Below are 19,890 nucleotides of genomic sequence, written 5' to 3' on the forward strand. Positions count from 1 at the left end.
ACGGCGAGGTGGAGGAGGACGGGGGAAGCTTCCGGAGGGTCCAGAGACTTCCCTCTCCAGCTGAGACGGCAGGGTGGAGGAGTACGGGGGAAGCTTCCGGAGGGTCCAGAGACTTCCCTCTCCAGAGGTGAGGCTCCAATTCTTCCCCACGCCAAATCTCACAGGTTTACTGTAATCCTCTGCCTAAAATAAAAGGAGTGATTTTGGGGAAGATATCCTTTATTTATTTAGACAAAAGAAAATGTTTTATCAAAATACTTTATTTCCAGGATAAATTCCCCTCCTCAGACAGGTCAGCAACTTGACAGGCCGCCCCCGCTGGCTTCTTAAAATGTCACTTGCTCTGCATCCCCTTGTCCAATCTTCACCGGCTAAAATGGCCCATCTCAAATAAAAACATCTAAGCTCTCGGCCAAGACAAAAGTGGACACAAAGGAGGAAAACGAGAACAGAAAAAAAATACAAATAAAAAGTACGTTCACTTTTTTTTCCCCTTCTCATAGGAGGGTGAGAGAGTGAGCCTGAGGTCAGGGGTCATGAGCCTGAGATCAGGGGTGGTCTGTAGCACTCTGAACTTGTCCTGCTTGCTTGCAAAAGCAGTTCTGCTGAATGGAGATGAAGAAAATTGTAACAAAAACATAACACAGAGAGGGGGCAATTGATGAGACGCCTTGGATCGCAGGAAGCAGCGGATGTTCCGCAAGAACCTCTTCGCTTGACGTCTCCGAAGTGTACGAAGGATGTACGGGGATTTCATTTACTGCCAGGCTTTTTCATCGATTCATTTTAAGACAAATTAACAGCCCAAAAACAAACGAAAAAGGGCAAATCCAAAATCCGCTGAACACCACAGTCACGCTCGTATCACACAAGTAAAATGGTCGTTTTTTCAACATGGCAGCCAGAAGGCCTCTGACCCTGAGGCAAATGCTGACCCACGATAAATGGTGGCCACGCTGGGACTTGTAGGTCTCCAGTACTTTCAGGGCCAGGGGCCTCCCACGCTGAGATGCAGGGGTCTCGCTATACTTTGCTGGGGATTTTGGCCCGCTTGCGGGCGATGGCGTCCTCCACAGCCTTGAGCTGTTTGAGAAGTTCCTCCCTGCGGGATAGCGTGCTGGGTTTACCGGCCTTCGCGCTGGCAGCTGCGGCAGCTTCCGGTGTTTTCCCTGGGATGCTGGTGACTTTGCTGGAACTCTTCGAAGGCGGCGAGGAAGGGCGTTTTCTAAAGGAGAAAAAATAATAGGAGTGTCAGCACGGAGTCTCTAAAGCTGGCCATGCATTCATTCATCCATTTCTGTAACGGTTCACAACCTTTAAAGCGGGATTGTCAGCAAAACAATTAAATTGCATTAACTCACTGCTTTGTGTTTATTATGCAGCCTGCAACCTTACCCTGCATTGCAAGCATTCTAATATACTGTACATACTCGAGTATAAGTCTAGAAATTTAGGTCTGATTCACTTCATAAAAGTATAGGGGTCGACTTATACACAAGTCACGGGCAACACTGAGCACACTGAGTAATGTGTGTACTAATAGTGACATTCCCATTTGCAGCAATTTACCCAGTGGTAAGCGACACTTTGAGGAAAGGAAATGGCAGTAAAACACAGGTCTGAAAGTCCTGGCCACAACAATTAAAGGGGAACTGAAGAGAGAGGTATATGGAGGCTGCCATGTTTATTTCCTTTTAAGCAATACCAGTTGCTGGCAGCTCTGCTGATCCTCTGCCTCTAATACTATTAGCCATAGCCCCTGAACAAGCATGCAGCAGATCAGGTGTTTCAGACTTTAAAGTCAGATCTTACAAGACTAGCTGCATGCTCGTTTCTGGTGTTATTCAGATACTACTGCAGAGGAATAGACCGGCAGCAGGGCTGCCAGGCAACTGGTATTGATTAAAAGGAAATAAATTTGGCAGCCTCCGTATACCTCTTACTTCAGTTCCCCTTTAACAAGGAAAGGGGCAGGGGGGAAATACTGGGCTGCAGGAAGAGAAGCGAATAATTGCAGCACCTGGGGGCCTGGAAGAGGTTTTGGCTGCACTTAAGGGACAGGAGGGTTAATGGCTGCAATACTGTATGCTGTGCAGTCATCAATCCCTCCTGGTCCTCAAGTGCTGCCATTAACATTGCTGGGTAGACTTAAGGTGGAATTTTTTATTGACTCAAGTATAAGAGGGTTGCATATTGGAATCGACTCATACGCGAGGTTGACTTATATTCGAGTATATACGGTAATCGTAAAGGTTTCTGTTATAATGAATTTCATCTCAGTCAGCCTGGCTCTGGTACACTCTGGTACATTGCCAAGAAGAAGCAAGCTTGTTATCTACACTCCCACATTCCTGCTAATCACTGATTGTCTGAGGGCAGCTCAGTGTGACAGGAGGCTGAGAAGGGAAATACACCTCAACCCTGTGCAGAAGCTGCTGAAATACCATCTATACTGTGCTCACATGTGTTTACACAGCAAGCTAGATATGACAGTGCAGTACAGAGCTCAGTGGGAAGGGCGGCTGGCAATGCATATACCATTTGAGGCAGGAGCAAGGGAGGAAATTACATCAAGATTGGCTTCAGTCAGAAAACCATGGACAGTACAATTACAATACATCTGTTAATTAGAACAAGTATTTGTCTACTTATATATGTGTTTTTTCTCTGGAATAGTATTGTCAGGAACCGGCCCGCGGCACGCCTGCGTATACGGTTCCCGACTGCGGGTTTGACCAGATTAAGCGGGGAACAGCCTTATTTAAGCTACAAACAAGGCTGGAACCCCTCAAAACACCTCTTACTGCCACCACTAGCGTTGCTAGACACTTCCACTCTGCTGTCGAGTCCTCAGCGCGCACTCCGCGTTTTTCGTATTTGGGTCAGCTTTGCGCTTAGGCCAAATACGGGAACGCCACGCACCCACACACACACACAGTTGCAATCTTACACTGTCGTGAAGCAAAGACCCACTAACAGTCGTTCCGAACGATACTGTTAGCTACTCGCACTGGCGTTGTTCGTACGTTGGGTCAGCTGCGCGCTTAGGCCAACGTATGACAAACGCCCCCACACACAATGCAATTACAATTTCCTACGGTAGTGTTGCTCAAGCGTACAATTAGGCATGAACTTATACACGGTTACACTTCAGTCTCTTCTAGGCTATGAGTGTTAGTTTAGTACGGCAGAAGTCAAACTTATTAAATAATAATTTAATATTCCAGAAAAAACATAGAACAGTGCAGAACTGAATATATACAAAAAGATTACAAAAAAACAAAGTAAAAATAGTTACAAGATAAAATGTACAAAGATAACACACAAAGCGATTTTGCTTACCAAAATAAACGGGAAATAAACGTACCAGCGTATCGATCTGGTGTTGTTGCGGGCGGTACGCACTTCTGGTCAGGAACCAGGTTAGTTCTAGCTGTGTGAGCTACCTCCAAGAACTACAAGTTGTGGCTATCCTAGCTGCGGTTTTATACTATGAAATACGCCTGGAGGCTGTAAGCCTGTGTGGACGGGGGGAAGCTAGATTTAATAACATCCTCAGACATAATTTGATTTCCCAGAGATCTGACATCCACATGTGAACAGTGTCCTATACAACAAAAGACTTTGTTAACCTCCCATCTCCCCAGGTTACAGGTGACAATTGATTAAGGCTTTCAAATTGCAGCAGGATGTCCTGTGTGATCTGCTTCAAAGCAACTGTCTGATTAAGTGTTTCCTAATTACCTGTTTTCTGGCTGTCCAGAGGAACTGTATGCTAATGTCCCAGCCCCCTGCTTCCAGAGATATTCAATTTCCACAGGTAAAAAATGGTATCAAAAGGACTTCACCCATTTCTAATAGCCTGTCATGTACATTTCAGAGGTTCCTGTGTTAGTCTCCAGACACTGGTCCTCTGGCTTAGTGTATTGAGACAATGGGCCATCTCCTGAGTTCAAACAGCCAGGCAGATAATCCCATTAGCACTCTCAGAGGAACTGCATACAGACTCAAAGCACCTCATGGTCAAGACAATCACCCATTTCCTGGCCCCAAGCAACTCAAGGTAACAGCTTCCTTCTGGCAGACTTACACGGAACACAGGCAGAAAAATGAAAGAATATATTCCTTTATTCCTAACATCATCAGCACCCCAATATCTCTCCACACCTCCGCCGTTAACTTGGTGCAAGGCAGACGATCTTCCCAGATCATCCTGCCAGCACCTACACTGTTGGTTCTGCTTGACGGGACAGCCCGTCCGCATTCCCATGATTGCTCCCCTTCCAGATGGCGCTGGCAGGTGAATCTAACGCATCATCCTGCCAAAGCCTACATTGACGGCCTGGCCGGGTGGGGAAACCCTTTAGCATCCTCAGGAGGGTTCCCCACCTGTCAGTTAGCTCCAAGCTACACGACTGGAAAGCTAGGTCAGGTTGCTGCAATGTGTCGTTGCCCTTGGCAACCTGACGTAACCAACCAGGGAAATGTGGGTCAGTGGCGACCGTGAATTCGCAACCATAGAGACTGTGCTGCAACTGGGGAAGGGTTCCAACCGTCGCTACACGCACTCTCTCTATAGTGGCAGGAGCTATCTCTCGGTCCCTTTGGGGAACGAGTATCTGCCGGTCTGCCTCCTCCACTTCGGACAGCTCCGAGGGAATAACTTCCCAGAACCCTCTCAACCTGCCCCTCCCAGCTGGTGACCTGCTGGCTAGCCCCCTGAGCTCTTCCAGGCTGCTGTCAAATCGAACAGCCCCAGAGAGCTCAGTGCTGCCTGTCACACATTCTAGGAAGGCTGCAGACGGAGAGGCTCCTGGGCCATCCGGGCCAGGTTCCGAATTGGATGTGGCTGACCCAGCAACATTTGCCACTTCGGTGGACAGTCCCTCTGCTGTAGACCCGCTAGCACTGCGGGTTACCACTGCAGCTGAGGGAGTGCCCACCTTACACACATCATAAATCACGTCACATTTTGTCTTAAAACCATCTGAAGGGGAAAGATCTGGCCTGGTGCCGTCTGCCCCTTCAGTGGACAGTCCATCTGCTGCAGCCCAGCGAGCGCCGCTGGTTACTCCGGCAGCTGACGGAGTGTCCACATGACACACAGCATTATGTAGCACAACACATATGCCATCAGCATTATCATCCCTACATATATTGTCATTTGGGACATCACATAAAACCTCCACATTATCTGTATCATTACACACATTGCTACTCAGCACTTCACAATTATCATCAACAGTTCCTGCATCGATCGCCTCGATAGTCCGTGCGTCATAAATGACATCATCAGTTTCTGCATTCTCTGTGTCAACAGGTCCCACTCCAGGCCTAGGCACTGGAGACTCACTAGGGCTGGCTCCTAGTACACAGTCCATAGCCCCTGGGGCCTCTCCAGCACTCCCCACTTGCACAGCATTATCAAACAGTACCTTGCAAGAGTCCAGAACTTCTGCTGGGGATGCAGGCTCCACCGGGTTTGGAGTAGGCTCATACCGGGCCACTAACCGTCCCAGGTCAGTACCCAGCAAAACGTTGGTGGGGATTTTGTCAGTTACCCCAACTTCTTTCAGTCCGCTGCCGGCCCCCCAATTCAGGTGGACCAAGGCGGTGGGTATGGCTGGGGTGACACCCCCAATTCCTCTGACAGCAATCATTTTCCCAGGTATGTACTGCTCCGGGTTCACAAGCTGGGGATGTATGAGAGTCACTTCTGCTCCAGTGTCTCTCAGCCCAGTGGCAACTGTACCCCCAACCGTGACAAGCTGCAGATTCTCTGCATAGCCAGTAGCATTCCTGGTAGCACACAAAGCCGTTGGGACTTCACTGGGGTTTGAGGCCTCACTGGATTTTGGGGCCTCCCTCTTCCTCTCTGGGCAAGTCGTGCGGATATGACCCACCCTGTCACATACAAAGCATTTCCGAGTGTCAGGTTGCTTGAATCCAGGAGACAGCGGTGCTTGCCTCCTCTGGGTGCTGGGTGAAACCGGTTTAGCCATCTGTTCTCCTCTCCAGCTGGGTGTAGTAGTCCTCCGGGACTCAGGTGCTCTATGGGCGGTGTAGGCATCGGCCATTTCCGCAGCCTCATCCACTGTCTTTGGTTCTCGATCCAGCACAAACAGCCGGACCTCAACAGGACAGGTGTGTAGGAACTGGTCTTTTATCATCAGCTCCTTCAGGGCATCCAAGGTTTCAACTGACAGTCCTTTTAGCCACTGCTGGAAGGCAGTGCGCAGGTTGCACGCGTGATCCAGGTAACTGTCATTAGGACCTCGCTGCACTGTCCTGAAACGTTTTCGATACACCTCTGGCGTGAGGTGGTATCGTGCAATGATGGCTTTCTTAATTGCCTCAAAGTCTGTTTCTTCCTCCTGGGGGAGACTCACAAACGCCTCCAGGGCCTTGCCTCTCAGCCCTGGGGTGAGGTATCTTGCCCACTGCTCACGGGGCACCCCATACTGCCGACAAGTCCTTTCAAACCCCTGTAGGAAAGTGTCTATGTCAGAGTCCTTGTCCATAGCGGGGAACTTATCCAGGGGGATTCTGTGGACTCGCTCACCTTCGCGTTCTGCGGGTCCAGCAGACCGGTTCTGCTGCTGAAGTTTAGCCAGCTCCAGCTGGTGTTGCCGTTCAGCTCTTCCCTCCTCTGCCCGGAGTCTGTCCCTCTCGGCCTGGAGTCGCTGGGCGGCTTGTTCCCTCTCTGCTTGCCGATGTTCCAGAATCAGCTTTAGGCGCAGTTCGGGCTCAGCCGAACCTAGTAGCTGTAGGTCGGCTTCCAGAGATGTCATCTCCGTGTTAGGTGGATCATCCAGGACATCGTCTCCACTCGCATCCTGTGGCGGGAGCGATTCCTCCTCTGGCGTGTCGTGAGCTGCATCTGCTGACGTTGAAGCACAGGCTCGCTCTGCCTCATCATGCTCCTCGAGCGCACGAACTAACTGCTCCTTAGTCTGGCCGCTCACCGTCTCGATGCCTTTGTGCTCACACAGGTTGAGTAGTATCTCTTTGTTTTGCCTTGCATAGCTGGATGCTTTCTGAGCCATCGTGTTGCACAAAATAAAAAGAAAAAAAAAAGGGGGGGAGGGAAAGCAAACACCAAGTGTGTATCTTTGAACAAAAAAAAAAACGTATATAGATTCTGCACTGAGTAGACTTCTGTAGGCTAGTTGCTTCTAGCAAGCTTCCAGCCTTTAGTACTCAGAATAGCGAGCTAAACTGCGTACTAATGTACTAAACGATGCCACCACTGCCAGCCAATTATGTCAAGAACCGGCCCGCGGCACGCCTGCGTATACGGTTCCCGACTGCGGGTTTGACCAGATTAAGCGGGGAACAGCCTTATTTAAGCTACAAACAAGGCTGGAACCCCTCAAAACACCTCTTACTGCCACCACTAGCGTTGCTAGACACTTCCACTCTGCTGTCGAGTCCTCAGCGCGCACTCCGCGTTTTTCGTATTTGGGTCAGCTTTGCGCTTAGGCCAAATACGGGAACGCCACGCACCCACACACACACACAGTTGCAATCTTACACTGTCGTGAAGCAAAGACCCACTAACAGTCGTTCCGAACGATACTGTTAGCTACTCGCACTGGCGTTGTTCGTACGTTGGGTCAGCTGCGCGCTTAGGCCAACGTATGACAAACGCCCCCACACACAATGCAATTACAATTTCCTACGGTAGTGTTGCTCAAGCGTACAATTAGGCATGAACTTATACACGGTTACACTTCAGTCTTTTCTAGGCTATGAGTGTTAGTTTAGTACGGCAGAAGTCAAACTTATTAAATAATAATTTAATATTCCAGAAAAAACATAGAACAGTGCAGAACTGAATATATACAAAAAGATTACAAAAAAACAAAGTAAAAATAGTTACAAGATAAAATGTACAAAGATAACACACAAAGCGATTTTGCTTACCAAAATAAACGGGAAATAAACGTACCAGCGTATCGATCTGGTGTTGTTGCGGGCGGTACGCACTTCTGGTCAGGAACCAGGTTAGTTCTAGCTGTGTGAGCTACCTCCAAGAACTACAAGTTGTGGCTATCCTAGCTGCGGTTTTATACTATGAAATACGCCTGGAGGCTGTAAGCCTGTGTGGACGGGGGGAAGCTAGATTTAATAACATCCTCAGACATAATTTGATTTCCCAGAGATCTGACATCCACATGTGAACAGTGTCCTATACAACAAAAGACTTTGTTAACCTCCCATCTCCCCAGGTTACAGGTGACAATTGATTAAGGCTTTCACATTGCAGCAGGATGTCCTGTGTGATCTGCTTCAAAGCAACTGTCTGATTAAGTGTTTCCTAATTACCTGTTTTCTGGCTGTCCAGAGGAACTGTATGCTAATGTCCCAGCCCCCTGCTTCCAGAGATATTCAATTTCCACAGGTAAAAAATGGTATCAAAAGGACTTCACCCATTTCTAATAGCCTGTCATGTACATTTCAGAGGTTCCTGTGTTAGTCTCCAGACACTGGTCCTCTGGCTTAGTGTATTGAGACAATGGGCCATCTCCTGAGTTCAAACAGCCAGGCAGATAATCCCATTAGCACTCTCAGAGGAACTGCATACAGACTCAAAGCACCTCATGGTCAAGACAATCACCCATTTCCTGGCCCCAAGCAACTCAAGGTAACAGCTCCCTTCTGGCAGACTTACACGGAACACAGGCAGAAAAATGAAAGAATATATTCCTTTATTCCTAACATCATCAGCACCCCAATATCTCTCCACAAGTATGGCTGTCCCTACTGCTTTAAAGGGAACCTAAATGGAGAGGGATATGGATGTTTTCTTTTAAACAGTACCAGTTGCCTGGCAGTCCTGCTGATCTCTGACTGCAGTAGCGGCTGAATTACAGACCTGAAACAAGCATGCAGCTAATCCAGTCTGACTTGAGTCAGAGCACCTGATCTGCATGCTTGTTGCAGGGCTGTGGCTAAAAGTATTAGAGACACAGGATCAGCAGGAGACTGGTATTTTAAAAGGAAAAATCCATATCCTCAGTTTAGGTTCCCGTTAAAGTGTACCAGAGATGAAAGAGGAAAGGATTTATACTTACCTGCGGCTCCCTCCAGCCCCCCTTGTAGTCCGTGCGCTTCCTCTGTGTCCTACCTTTCCCCTCCGCTATGCCACCGACTGTCCTGTAAGATCCATTACTCGGCTGAACCGTATGTGCGGTCCTGGCCAGGCGCACCACCTGATAACACTCACTGAGCTTGTGCAGAACGCTCCCAGCCATGGAAACGCGATCAGGTGGTGAACACAGCCGGTACCACGCATGGGCAGTGGTCTGCAACCCAACTGGATCACGGACTTCACAGGAGCACAACTGAAGGGACCAGGAGGACAGAGAGGCAACACCCAGAATACATGTCTGGAGAAAGCCTCAAGTAGAAAAACCTTTCCTCCCTGTCGTCTCAGAAGATAGGATTATGCTGAAAGCACCTCCAGTGAAGAGAGAGACAGTCACATAAGGCTGCCCTAATGCAGCCAGGATCAGTGGGCGGGTAGGGTTACCCGCTTTCCCGCAATCCCAGACTGATAGATAAGGAAATGCACTGTCTGGGAGCTTGGCAGTCCAGGCCACACCCCTGCCTATAGGTACTCTGTAGTCGGACCAGAAAAAGCATCCCGCCTCCAGGAGGGGAAGCAAAAAGATCACACAGCAATTTTTATGGCTTTATCAAATATATTCTTTCCACTGCACACCTGATCAAAAAATACAAACGTGCAAATAGACGGATAAGTGTATTAGCAGCACTGCAGGCGGGTTAATCCAACCGTCCACAATGGTTTAGATATTTCACTGCAAAGAAGTGACTGCGCCTTGAAATGGCTCACCTGTCTGGCTGCGTGGGGGATGGCTTGGCGTTTGAGACCCGCTGGCGCTCTGGCTTTGGCGAGGGAGGCTTGCCGAGTTGCTTACGCTCTTGTGCTGCAGAAATGGGATAAAAACACAAAGCATTGTAAGTGATAGTCTTTCTTAGTGGCACAGCAAACACACCGTGGTATCTTCCACCAATACCCAAAGAAACAAAAAAATAGGGCAAGGACAGAAATAGAATGAAGGAGAGGAGGCAGCGAACGTGAGCTATACTGCTAGCCACAGTCCCTCCTCTTTCTCTGCCTCATTGTTGCCCTGTCCTGTAATAGCTAGTGGCACACTGCAGGTAGGCCTGAGACACACAGAAGATCGCTTTGAAGACCGTCAGCACTGTGTCTGTGTTTATTCAAAAACGCCCTAACTTGCATTAAAATAACTGTAAAATGTTTGTAAAAAAATCACAGAAATTTTGCTGCAATGTTTATGCAAGTCAATGGAAACTTGCCAAGAAACCACTTTTTTCTACCTAGAGCATACATGTCACACTCTGGTCTGTGGGCCAAATTTGGCCTACAGAGCCATCAAATTTGGCCCGCAAGTGGTTTCCCCACTTTGCATTAAGTTTGGCCCACTCCAGACTACCAGGGAAACTATACTGGAGGTGAAGCCCTAGATCACCAGGAAATCCATATGGTGGTGGTGGGGGGTCACTAGACACCAGGGAACTGTTTAGGTGCGGTAGGGGGCCACTAGACACCAGGGGACTTTATCACTGAGGGAGGTGGCCACTAGACATTGACTTTGCCCTAGTGTTTAATTTCAGCTCACTTTGTAGTTGAGTTTTACACCCCTGCCCTAGAATCACAAATCACCACAAGCCATGTCAGAGACACGCCCCCATGACGTTGCCACAGATAACCCCTCCCCTTGGCTGGAAGGCTCTTTATGAAGATGTGCAGTTTCATCGGACGCTCTCTTTTCAACAGTTTAAGTTCTTAAAATGAAAACTATAGGCAGTATCTGAGGGAACAGGCACCAGTTAACAGGCACTGGATTTTATTTAGTGGAATGTGTTTAATGCTGTAATGTCCTTGGTACAATGTTGTGGTGGGTAATATGTTAGTGCTTTATAGATGAAGTTTAATAGCATATATATATATATATATATATATATATATATATATATATATATATATATATATATATATATATATATATATATATATATATAAATATATATATATTTTATATGTATATGTTTGCTCTATCTGATCTTTTTCTCAATGGGAAATAGGATCTGAAATTAGAAAGTGAATGGCGTGTGACCAGTAATAGGGCTGGGTCACATGAGCTTCTGCGGGACGGGCTTGTGGCGTCTTGTTTGGCCAACGCATCGGTTACCAGCGTTTCATCACCGTGTGTCGTTTTGAGCCCCATAGGGCGACACAGAACCAGTGAACATAGCGGATTCTGGACTCAGTAACAGTCATTTTTAAAAAGCGCTTCCATTCACCTGAACAGGCAGTGCCTGATTACTTTTGAATGACAAAACGCCACATTTAGATTCCCGCGGGAAGCCGTCCTAACGCTTTCTCTGACAAATGCCTGAAGTGGTTTGGCAGGACTCTTCCCAGCTAAACTCGGCAACAAAACATCAGGTTTACTTCCCCGATTCTAATATTAGCCTGTTGATGAAACAACCACACGTGCATTTGCTAAAATAGGATGGCATGGTCTAGTTTCTGTTAAAAATATCCCTTTTTCTAAAGATACAAGCAGTGGAAAAGATATTACCTTTTGGCATGTGAGTTTATTCAAAGATCTAACTTTAGACAATGGAAAGCCGTTTGGAAAGTGAAATAAGCAATGAGTAACTAAAAATATATCTGATGAGTGGAATAAGTGCTGAGGAAGAAGCTGCCAGGAGATAAGGCTGATAAGGCGGCAGCCTGAAGAATGCGACAGTTGCCTCAGGGCAGTCTAGACTATCAGGATCAGAACATGCAGCAGGAATTACTTCAATGTTCACACATACGCTTAAAGAGGCCCTGTATACAGTAGAATGCAATATATTATTCAGGATACTAACTGTTATGCTAATTATCCTGTTTTCAGCATCAGAAACACTTCCTATATCTATATATTGCTGCACATTCTATGTAACCCCGCCCTCCCAGTGATGTCACAGTCTAGGCTGTTTACCTATGCAAAATACTTTCTGGGAGACCTTTCACTGGCTTCAGAATTCTCAGTAAACAAACATTCCGCAGAGCTGCACCTGGCAGATGATGTCGCCACCAGTGATAGATTTCAGAATGTAAATCAGGGATAGGAAATATTTACAATGGGCAAAAACTGACAAAATGTATAAATTAATATTGTAAAAAAAAACGAAAAAGAAAACAAAGGGTCATTATTCATTATGTAATTTTCACTACAGTTCCCCTTTAATAAATATTTTCCCCTTCACATCATAGTGGAGTGGTAGCTGGATTCTGTAGTGCCCGGCAGCAGCCTGCTCTGGGGAGAGAGTGTCCAACTAAACAACAGTCCGTATGATAAATGTCGACTTACAACCAATACTGAGAAAATTCATGCAGATACAACTGAGAGATCGATTCTAACGATTACTGGGCAGATGTAGTGTAGCCTGACGGTGTGTTCAATGTTGTTCAAAGTACATGACACCGTTCTAGCTCCACAGCATGTCGTGTGAAATGTCGCTTCTACCTGTGCGTGCAGAATATGAACCACATAATCGGAGTGTGTACGTTGTCATTTAAAGAGAACCAGAGATGAACGTTTTACACAAAATAAACATATCAGTCGATAGCTTGTAAAGTATAAATGCTCTACCTGATAATTTCGCTGCTCTGGTGTGCCTTTTTTAGTGGTTTTTATCCATTATTGCTCCAGGAAAAATTAAGTATGGCTGCCGGCTCATATCCCTTCTGCCTCCGGGTTATGAGTTGTTCTGGATGTGCTGTCTAGGCTATATGAGACTAGGCTGCTGTCTAGGCTATATGAGACTAGGCTGCTATTTAGGCTATATGAGAAAGGCTGCTGCAGCCTTTCATCTGTGTGCTTTCATTTTAGTATGATGTGCAGCTGCCTGTAGGAAGTGTCTCTCATAGGAATGAAACTGCAGTCATCAGTATCTATGCAGACAGAGTGCGCACAGAGCACACAGATCATATTGCAGCCACACTTGTCTGTTTCAGAGATTCTCTCTCAGCAGCAGCAGCCTGTCCCATGTCATCACAGCTCTCAGTATGCAAAGCAGGAAATCTGAGCCAGGAGGTGGCAGGCTTGGGCTTGAAAAGACTCCACAGAAGAGTGACTCAGCTATAATGATTCCAGGTCAAACCTAGACTGAGCCAGTCAGGGATTCTTATCACAGCTGATAACTGACTAATTAAGCAGATAAGAATGAAACTAAAAGCAGGGTAGGTGTTTACTGTCATGTTCCCACTGATAAATGTAATAAAATACATGAGGATGCTTCGTCTCTGGTTCTCTTTAAACATCATATTTTTTTTGCCAGGGTAATGACATTTGACTGATGTCACTTCTTTTGCGTGTGCTGATTTAAATCTGGCGTGTGTACAGACCCTGGTCCTTATTCAATTCACTTTTCCTTCCCAGTTTTTTTCTTAGTTCACATGTTCACAACTTATCAATAAAACACCTTGAAAGCCACCAGCAAGCAAGAAAATACTACCAAAAAATTGTTAAGTACTTTTTATTTTTTAATTTAATTTTTGGTACTTTCAGGTCGCATTCACAGTGGGGAGTTATTGTCCTGAGTTATAAAGTCATTGTAACACATCTTAATTTTAAGCCTATGCGACATTCACGTTAACGTCACGTTGTAAATGTTGCGTTATGGTAACTCACTGCTGCAGTGCGTTACCTCTAAACGCAGACGTTAACAGATACAGAGAGGCATACTTTTCATTGCCTGTATGCTTCACTGTATCTACTGAATCGTTCATGACGTCACGCACATGCGTAGAAAGTGCCCGGCAACAGGAGCGCGATCTAGGACGCGCTCCGCCGGGCAGCGCAGGTGTACTACGCTGGGTCAGAGCGACCCGGAAGTAGTAAACCCCCCAGGGATTCAGAGATGTTAGCCGGCGAACGGTTCGGGAACCGTTCGCCACATCTCTATTGGTAACATGAGGCTGAGTTGTTACATTCCTGGTCTCTGTGCAGAGACAGCCGTTACCCTAAAAGAGGCAGCCCCAACTTCCCTTTAGATGGGAATTTTTTTTACTGCCTCTGACAGCCCTGAATCTTCTCTGAATCTGTCTATTAGTCTTTCTAAACAATCTATGTAATTGCCACAACTTAGAAAAACTTCACGAAACTTTACTAATGCTGGCTTTCTGATGTGAAATCTATCTGAAACCAGGTACCCAAGGGGTTAAAAACACAGCCTGGGGTATTCTGGAGAGCCTTGTTTGTTCTGCTAGCACTGCTGCTGCCTGGGGGAGATCTGTCCCCATTAACTGTTCTTATCCGCTGGCTTATCGCCTCTCCAAAGCAGACGGTATTTCTCCATGTCAATACCGCCTGCTCTAATCTTTATGAATGGACATTTAATTACATTTTACGACATGTGCAAGAAAATACTCAAAATAATTTTGATAGTACTTGGTACTTTTTTTGTTGAAAAGTGCTAAAAAGTTGTTTTAAATAGAAGTTGAAAAATGATTTCAAGGAAAAAAACTCAGGAGAAAAGGTGAATTGCATACGGCCCCAGCATCTCCTGAGTTTTCTCCTGGGTGATATTTACACAAATTGTCATTAAATGCACTGAAAGCCACCAGCAAGCAAGAAAATATTTCAAACAAATTTAATGGTACTTTATCACAAACTTTTGGGTACTTTTTCAAGTAAAATGCTGAAAAGTTTGTTTAACGAGAAGATGAAATTTATCTCCTAGGAGAAAACTCGGGTGAAAAAGTTAATTGCATATGCAGCCAGTGGAGTCACAGCCCTGTAACAAGCATGCAGCCAGTGGAGTCACAGCCCTGTAACAAGCATGCAGCCAGTGTAGTCACAGCCCTGTAACAAGCATGCAGCCAGTGTAGTCACAGCCCTGTAACAAGCATGCAGCCAGTGTAGTCACAGCCCTGTAACAAGCATGCAGCCAGTGTAGTCACAGCCCTGTAACAAGCATGCAGCCAGTGTAGTCACAGCCCTGTAACAAGCATGCAGCCAGTGGAGTCATAGAGCCCTGTAGCAAGCATGCAGCTAGTGTAGTCACAGCCCCGCAACAAGAATGCAGCCAGTGTAGTCACAGCCCTGCAACAAGCATGCAGCCAGTGGAGTCATAGAGCCCTGTAACAAGCATGCAGCTAGTGTAGTCACAGCCCTGCAACAAGGATGCAGCCAGTGGTGTCATAGAGCCCTGTAACAAGCATGCAGCTAGTGTAGTCACAGCCCCGCAACAAGGATGCAGCCAGTGTAGTCACAGCCCTGCAACAAGCATGCAGCCAGTGGAGTCATAGAGCCCTGTAACAAGCATGCAGCTAGTGTAGTCACAGCCCTGCAACAAGGATGCAGCCAGTGTAGTCACAGCCCTGCAACAAGCATGCAGCCAGTGGAGTCAGAGCCCTGTAACAAGCATGCAGCTAGTGTAGTCACAGCCCTGTAACAAGCATGCAGCCAGTGTAGTTACAGCCCTGCAACTTTAAGCAGAGCTGGCATTGTTTATTAGAGAATGAAGATGGCACCGTCCGTATCCCTCCCACTTCAAGTTCTCCGACCTGCATGCTGATGATGATTTTGCTGCACTTGTATTTGAATCACACACCTGAAACAACCGTGCTCATCACAATCCACGTGTGACTCAGAGGTCTGACACAACAGAAAGGCAAATTGTATGTTGTAGTAAACGGTGCCAGCCGTACAGTGAGATCAGGTTCCAGCAGTCACACCTCGCGTTTACTAGAAACCATGCAAAGCACTCGCCGCCCCACGCAGAGATCTGAAAAGCATTCATCGATGGCTTGCGGTATCACTTCAGAGGAAAAGAGAACTAAGCGCGGTATCGCGTGCGAGCTGCGGCCGATACTGAGCCAAGCCCCGGGGAAATCTCACAACAGGTGATTGGCTCGCTGCCTGTTCCTGTTGGTGGGTTATTAAACTATGAACACTTGTAACCAATGGTGCTAATCCCCATTGTGCTGCTTAAAGCATATGGACAGCATCCAAAATGATTTGCACAGCAACCAGAGGGCAAGCGGCGAATCATCCATCTCAGTATCAGCCAAATAAAAGCACAGGTTGTGTCAATTAGCAGCGGGTGTACCAATCAGCTACAGGCTAAGTAATTAGCAGATTGTAATCACGGGCTGACACACTGAGGGAGGGATCACACTTGTGTCCATGGAGAACGACCGGGGAATAAGCAGGTAATGGAAGCATGGCTGTGTAGCTCTGACGCCACCCAGAAAGTCCTCCAAAAGACACAGAACTATTCTGAACTGTGCGGGCTTGAGTTTTGAGCTACACCTGCGCTGTGAAAGAAAACGCTCAAGAATGAGCTATTGCTTTCTTCTGTGCTTGTGCCATTTGGAACATGCGCTGCGGAGTTTCCGAGTCGCGCACTGCTACTGGGGGGGGGGGGGGGGGGTAATCTCCCCCACCATGTCTTTTTTTTCTCCCTAGTTCAGGGGTACTTTAAAGCAATACTGAAAAAAAAAGAGAATTAGATACTCACAAATGGAGAGGCTGAGGGTCTTCTCTCCATTCCCTGGTGAAATTCTGGGCCTTCGTAACTTCTTGGAAAGCTTCGGAAAGCACTTGTGTCCCCCAGGTGATTCTGAAGATCAATACAGACCCCGCTCGTCTTTAGAAGTACTTGAGGACGGGACTACTTCCGAAGCCTTCATGAGGACTCCCGAAGGCGTATTTGACCAGTTGGTTGATGAACAGGGGGCAGCGGTGGGCCGAATACACAGAGAAAAGACTGGGAAGGCTCTATACGCCGAGTTCCCCAACCCTGCCCTAGACCCAACAGTACATGTTTTGCAGGAAACCACACACAATCACAGGGGGAGTAATAATTGTTGCAGCAAAGCTGATTAACTACCTCTGTGGATTTCTATAAAACATGCAGTGTTGGTGGGCCTTGAGGGACAGGGTTGGGGGAACACTGCGGATCCAGAGCCTTCCCTCTACATAGTAGAGAATCTGGTACTTATCCGTTAGCCGGGCGCATCCGGCAGGTGGCGCTGTTGTTGCTAACGCTGTTGTTGCTAATTTCATTCATACTTACTTCACGTAGTAGTGTGTGAATGGAATCGCCACAGGTGGCGCTAATTACATTTCTACGGAACGTAACAATACAGTGTTAATGTCCACTAATAGATTGTGTTTGAAGTGGCCGGAAAACTGTCACTTAATGGAATTAAAATTTAGACGGCGGCAATGTAACAGATGAAGCCGCCGCCTTCGTCTGTTGTTCTTCTCCCCCTTTGCCCTCTCGCTTCTATACAATGCTGGCAGCCTGCGGGGACATGGGTGTCCCCCCAGAGTCGTTCGTCGCGGCAGGGAATCCTGCTTGTTTGCTTGCGATGAACGACTGTGGGGGGACCCTAGCTGGCAGTGTTCTATAGTTTAAAGAGGGCAAAGGGGGAGAAGAACAACAGACGAAGGCGGCGGCTTTTTCTGTTATATTGCCGCCGCCTTCATTTTAATTCCATGAAGTGACAGTTCCGGCCACTTCAAACACAATCTATTAGTTGACATGAACACTGTATTGTTACGTTTCGTAGAAATGTAATTAGCGCCACCTGCGGTGGTTCCATTCACACAGTACTATGTGAAATAAGTATGAATGAAATTAGCCACAGCAGCGCCACCTGCCGGATGCGCCCGGCTAACGGATAAGTACCGAGAATATAACTTTTTATTTTTACAGCTCGCTTCAGTATTGCTTTATAAAAAAGGTACCTACGCTTAAAGGGGAACTTCAGCCTAAACAAAAATACTGTCATTAAGTTACATTAGCTATATTAATTAAAATAGATAGGTAATATAATCTCTTACCAACCCGGTTTTAAAAGAACAGGCAAATGTTTGTGATTTCATGATGGCAGCCATCTTGTTCATGGGGCCAGCCATCTTTTTGGTTGAAAGGAGGTGACAGGGAGCATGAGACAGTTCCAACTGTCCTGTGTCCTGATCACACCTCCCAGCTGCACATGCTAGGCTTCAAATGTCAAATAAAAAAAATAAAAAAATTGCACCAAAACAGCAGAACGAGAACAATATCAGCAATCCCATCATGCTTTGCACAGCATCAGGGGAAACATGCCTGGGCAGTTTTCTTCTGTGCAGCTAAAAATGAGTTTTGGATAAGAAAAACAAAGTTCTGATGTTGTGAAACTGTTAAAGAAACACCAAGCCTTTTCAGTGCTGCTGAGTAGATTTTTAGTCTGGAGGTTCACTTTAATAACATTTCAATATTGGCCTCAATTCTCACTAAGCATTAGCGCATTCAGTAATTCAGAAAACAGCTGATTTTACTGATCACCTGGCCAAATGCCAAGTACCCCAAGAAATTGCAATTCACAAAGATTAAAGCATTTGGTAAATCATGAAAAAGTTTTTAGTATTTATCTCCAGCTCTGACCAGATGGTAACTCACACTCTCCATGCGATAACATTGACAGATGTAGCAGGCAGCCAATAGGGAAAGCCACACAGCTCTGCTTCTCACCCCATTTGCTCCGATACTCTGGAGGGTGGTACTTCAAAAAGGCAGAGCAGGAGAAAGTAACATTTAACTCCCTCTAGTGGCTGCAGCACATCTAAAGAGATGCACTGGCCAGATAAACCGCCGACTCACGCACACCACTTGTGGGAAGACTAACAGCTACCTGCCCGACACTCCACAGCTGGTGAGACTTAAGGTGCACGCACTACGGCCGCCAACGACGGGTCCGTCGGACCCTCCCGCTGGGCGGATTTTCAGGCGACAGTAGCGTGTGTACGCGCTGTTGGCGGACTGATAAGGCTGTTTCTGAACGATACGCTGAGCGGATCGCTCAGAAACTGCCTTATCAGTCCGCCGGCAGTGCGTACACATGCGCTACTGTCGCCTGAAAGTCCGCCCAGCGGAAGGGTCTGACAAACCCGTCGTTGGCGGCCGTAGTGCGTGTTTACGCACCTTTACTGAGCAGGGCTTAGTGAATTGAAGTTTGCTTTTTTTGGTATATTACCAAACTTCTGCCAAATGCGGGAAATCTTTGTGAATTTGGTTAGAAAAAAAAAATGTAAAAAGTATTTTACCAAACTGATCTTGTAAATAGAGGCCAATGTGTCCAAATGTTTTTTGCCAAGGGACCAGATCCGGTAGCAATCTAAAGCCTTGTACACACTATCAATTATAACTGGCCAATGATTGGCCAATTTTACCACCTCCATGTAGTATGGGAGCTTACCTGCACAATCTGCTCATAGTATTCCAAATATTTTGGCCCTCCTACTACATGGAGATGGTAAAATTGGGCAATCATTGGCCAAATATAATTGATAGTGTGTACAAGGCTTCACTGTATGGCCACTTGAACTGTCTTTCTATCAGTTCACTTATCGGTAAATTGCTGAGGTAGCCGGCAGGCCTGGTTCAGCTCACCGTACAGTGATAAGTGAAAGATTAACTGGATAGTAAAAGCGGCTGCACTTTGCCTTACAAAATCCACGTATATAGGACTTTATTGAATCATTCGTTAATGTCTTTTCCAGCATCTCATGTGGAATGGAAGGGGGCATGGAACGGCTTATGTAAGCGGATGGCATACTGCGTCTTATGACTTATCTCATGTCCACCTGCGGACCATAAAAATTAAATCCTAATCTTTATTGCTACTTGTAAAAAACACTGTTATACGCAGGTCTATAGGTAAAATATCAGGCCAAGGTTTAAAGCAGACCTATACTAAGATTATGACGGTTATCTACATCCCATCGGTTGCCTCTCACACCTCCTCTCTCTCTAGTAATGTCACATCCCTGGAATAAGCATGCAGCA

General features: G+C 46.6%; 1 protein-coding gene across 1 annotated transcript in view; it reads right to left on the reverse strand.

Annotated features, from left to right (window-relative positions):
* Positions 1 to 244: 244 nt before the first annotated feature.
* ZC3H18 (zinc finger CCCH-type containing 18) overlaps positions 245 to 19,890 on the reverse strand; it is a 223,538-nt gene continuing 203,892 nt past the window's right edge. The window contains exons 19-20 of the mRNA XM_068260368.1: positions 9,860 to 9,953; positions 245 to 1,225 (exon numbers count right to left, since the gene is read on the reverse strand). Of these exons, the coding sequence (XP_068116469.1) occupies positions 1,024 to 1,225; positions 9,860 to 9,953 (296 nt within the window). The 3' untranslated portion in view covers positions 245 to 1,023. The remainder of the gene's footprint in view (positions 1,226 to 9,859; positions 9,954 to 19,890) is intronic.

The sequence above is a fragment of the Hyperolius riggenbachi genome, chromosome 11 (genome assembly GCF_040937935.1).
Source record: "Hyperolius riggenbachi isolate aHypRig1 chromosome 11, aHypRig1.pri, whole genome shotgun sequence".
In the NCBI taxonomy this organism is placed as follows: domain Eukaryota; kingdom Metazoa; phylum Chordata; class Amphibia; order Anura; family Hyperoliidae; genus Hyperolius; species Hyperolius riggenbachi.